A 3,594-nucleotide genomic window follows, 5' to 3' on the forward strand; every position below is an offset into this window, starting at 1 on the left:
ATGAGGCTAGCTTGTGGGAACCAACACCACACAGCAACTTGATAAAATGGGCAGTACCAACTAGGGGTGCAACGGTTCAGTTGGCCCACGGTTCGGTACAGTTCGGTATTTTGGGTCACGGTTTTCGGTACGGTTCGGTTCAGAAACAAATGCTACTATTTATTTACAAACTGTTACTTTACTTTATTTTGCTTATACATAATATGGAACTTTAACATACACATGTATATGTTATGTATATAATGTATATATAATTGTATTAGGGGTGTAACGGATCACGGATAATCCGTGATCCGTTCGGATCGCCCTCCACGGTTCGGATCGCATGTGTACCGCGGATCAATAGCACAAAAAATAAAAATAAAAAAGGGCGCTTTATTCTCACTCTCTGCATGCGTACTGAGTTGACAACAACATTCATTCACTCATCTCTGTCCCACTTATATGACGTCATATCACCCGCTAAGCAGCCTGGGTGATTGTGTAAACACACACCTCCACGTGAAGCTGGGAATCCACAGTAACAAGTATGGCGAGTGCTAGCAACGTTGGCGAACTGGAAAGGCCTCCCTCGTCATTGAAATCACATGTATGGGAGCACTTTGGCTTCCCCTGTCACTTATAATAATGATGGAAGGAGGGAGGTTGATAAGAAAGTTACGGTGTGTAGGCATTGTGCCACGCGGAAATCTTATGAGGCAGGCAATACGTCAAGCATGGCCACACATTTAACGCGACATCACCCTGGTGTGTTGATGACGGGGGGCAAGAAAAAAGTACCGCAACAACAACTTCTCCAAACGTCATTTAAACAAACGATTCCTGCAGACTCAGACCGGGGTAAAGCCATTACCAATTCAATTGGGAAGTTTATCGCGGCAGACATGAGGCCATACTCCGTTGTGGAGAACGGAGGGTTTCAAAATATGATCAATGTGCTTGAGCCACGTTACAAAATCCCCTCGCGCCCCCACTTCAGTGAGAAGGTTGTGCCCGACCTCTATGAAAAGGAGAGGATCCTAATTGTCGGCGAATTAGCAAATGCATCCTCTGTTGCCCTCACCACAGACGGGTGGACCTCCCGTGCAACGCAAAGCTACGTGACCGTGACGGCTCACTTCATCACAGCAGAGTGGGAGATGCGCAGTCCCGTGCTGCAGACGCGCGCACTCTATGAGAGTCACACAGGTACCAATCTTGCGCAGATCCTGACAGGAGCAGTAGCAGAGTGGAAGCTAGAGAGACCCAATATAAATATCCCAGTCACCACAGATAATGCCAAGAACCAAGCAAATGCAGTGATAGAAGCTGGACTGGGGCCACAGATAGGGTGCTTTGCACATTCCATTAATTTAGCATCCCAAAGGGGAATCTCTGTCAACCGGATGGACCGCCTCCTTGGGAGGATCAGGAAGGTTGTTTCCTATTTCCACAGGAGCACAACAGCTGCTCATTTGCTTAAGACCAAGCAAGAAATGCTACAGCTACCAACCCACAAGCTCATACAGGATGTCACAACAAGATGGAACTCCACCTATGACATGATGGAGCGCTATCTGGAGCAGCAGGCAGCTGTATACTCTGCACTGACAGACAAGACCCTGAAAAGAAATGTCAAAGACATTGTCACCTTGTCTGATGGTGACGTGAAAGTGGCAGAAGAGGTCCTCGAAGTGCTCAAACCCCTAAAGATGATAACAACTCTGATGAGCACTGAAACAGCACCATCTGTGTCCATGATCCTACCTCTGAAAACAAGGATTCTACAATCCATGGCCCCAGATGAGCAAGACAGCAACATCACTGGAGATGTCAAGGCTGCCATTAGAGGGGACCTGAGCCCCAGATACACTGACCCCCCTCTACAGGACTACCTTCACCGATCTACTGCACTGGACCCAAGGTTCAAGTCGCTGTCTCACCTAGACCCTACCCTACGTCAGAGGACATACAGCGATCTCATCACTGAGATTATGGGCACTGAAGAAAAGGTAAATATATATATATATAAAAACGTTTTTTTACCTAATACTTAAATTACTTAAATAATAAATACTGCAATTAATTTAGTCTATGCCATTTTGGATTTAGATAATAATGTATGTTATTGCTACAATTATAGTTCTATGAAATATGAAAATAAATGATTAGATTAATAGATCGATTCCTTTTTTCTGCAGGGTCAAGCCACAGAGCTGCCAGGAGAAGGCGCAGAGCCAGAGGCATCTCCTCCACAAAAGAAGTCAGCCATGCAGGAGCTTTTTGGGGAGACCTTTGTGAGCAGCATGGACATAGCCCAGACGTTTGCCAACACCATTGAGGAGGAGGTGTCATCCTACAAGGTAGCAAGCAGCATTCCACTGGATGGTGATCCACTGGCATGGTGGAAAAGGAATGAGGATAAATACCCTCACGTTGCCATGATGGCAAGACGCTACCTGGCTGTGCCGGCTACTTCAGTTCCTAGCGAGAGGGTGTTCTCCACAGCAGGAGACATAGTGACTGCAAATAGGTCTGCCCTCTCCCCAGACAATGTGGACATCCTCATCTTTTTGAAAATGAATATGAAGTTATAAGCTTGAGGCTGCTTTGCTTTATTTACTTTTTTTTCTTACCATGTTTAAAGGATTTCACTTTATTATTTAGGTAAAGTTAGGTTTCACTTGGCAACCAGATTGCAGCAGTGATGTTACCGTATATATATATATATGTTGTTATATATATATGTTGTTATATATAGATGTTATATATATATATGTGATATATATATATATCAGTTTTGACATCTTGAATGTTGTTTTTTTGTTTCACATTAAAAGTGGTGTTATTACAGAATTCAAGGAAAATGTTGTTTTTATTTGAAAAAATATATGTTTTGTGTTGATCCGAAAAATGGTCCGATCCGTGACTCAAAATCCGTGACACGATCCGATCCGTGAGTTAGGTGATCCGTTACACCCCTAAATTGTATATAAACAAAAAACACTTTCAAATGTCCAAAAATAAATAAACACTTTCGAAAGTAAAAGTGCACTTTAGCCTTGACAGCTGGTAGCCCGTATACAAACAGGAGGAAAACAAATTCACACTACAAAAGTAACACTTTCCACATAGCGTTCCAACATGTCATGTGTTGTATTCCAACGAGTTGCGACATCGTGGATTAATTTGTGTTTTGGTAAGTCTAACATATCTTGTTTAATTGTCAGAATATGGTGGGCTGTGGTGCTTTTGTGGAAGAAAGTGACTGCATGTCTGATCTTACCCAGGAGGTTATTGCCACTGCCTTCTTGGCGGCGAGATTTACGACGTGCGCAAAGCAGCCGATCTGTGGCCCCAGTCCACCAGCTTCATGGATCGCATTTACGATATTTGCTGCGTTGTCTGTTGTTACGGGAATTGTTATGTTTGGCCTCTCCAACTTCCACTCAGTCACTGCATTTGTTAGTTCCTCTGCCACGTGCGCGCTGGTATGGCTTTCGTATAGTGGACGAGTTTGCAGTACTGCGCTCTTCATCTCCCAATCCGGTGACATGTAGTGGACCGTGACAGTGAGGTAACTCTCCGTTGCCCGGGAGGTCCAACCCTCCGTAG

The 3,594-nt window shown here is 44.3% G+C and overlaps 1 protein-coding gene across 1 annotated transcript; it reads left to right on the forward strand.

Annotated features, from left to right (window-relative positions):
• Positions 1-884: 884 nt before the first annotated feature.
• On the forward strand, positions 885-2,576 carry LOC308171159 (E3 SUMO-protein ligase ZBED1-like; the record flags this gene model as incomplete). The annotated part of the gene is made up of 2 exons (XM_080546015.1): positions 885-1,991; positions 2,181-2,576. The coding sequence occupies 2 exons, from the start codon at positions 885-887 to the stop codon at positions 2,574-2,576; spliced, it is 1,503 nt and encodes a 500-aa protein (XP_080402141.1).
• Between the last annotated feature and the right edge of the window lie 1,018 nt (positions 2,577-3,594).

Source organism: Nansenia antarctica (genome assembly GCF_963989245.1).
Source record: "Nansenia antarctica genome assembly, chromosome: 15".
NCBI lineage: Eukaryota > Metazoa > Chordata > Actinopteri > Argentiniformes > Microstomatidae > Nansenia > Nansenia antarctica.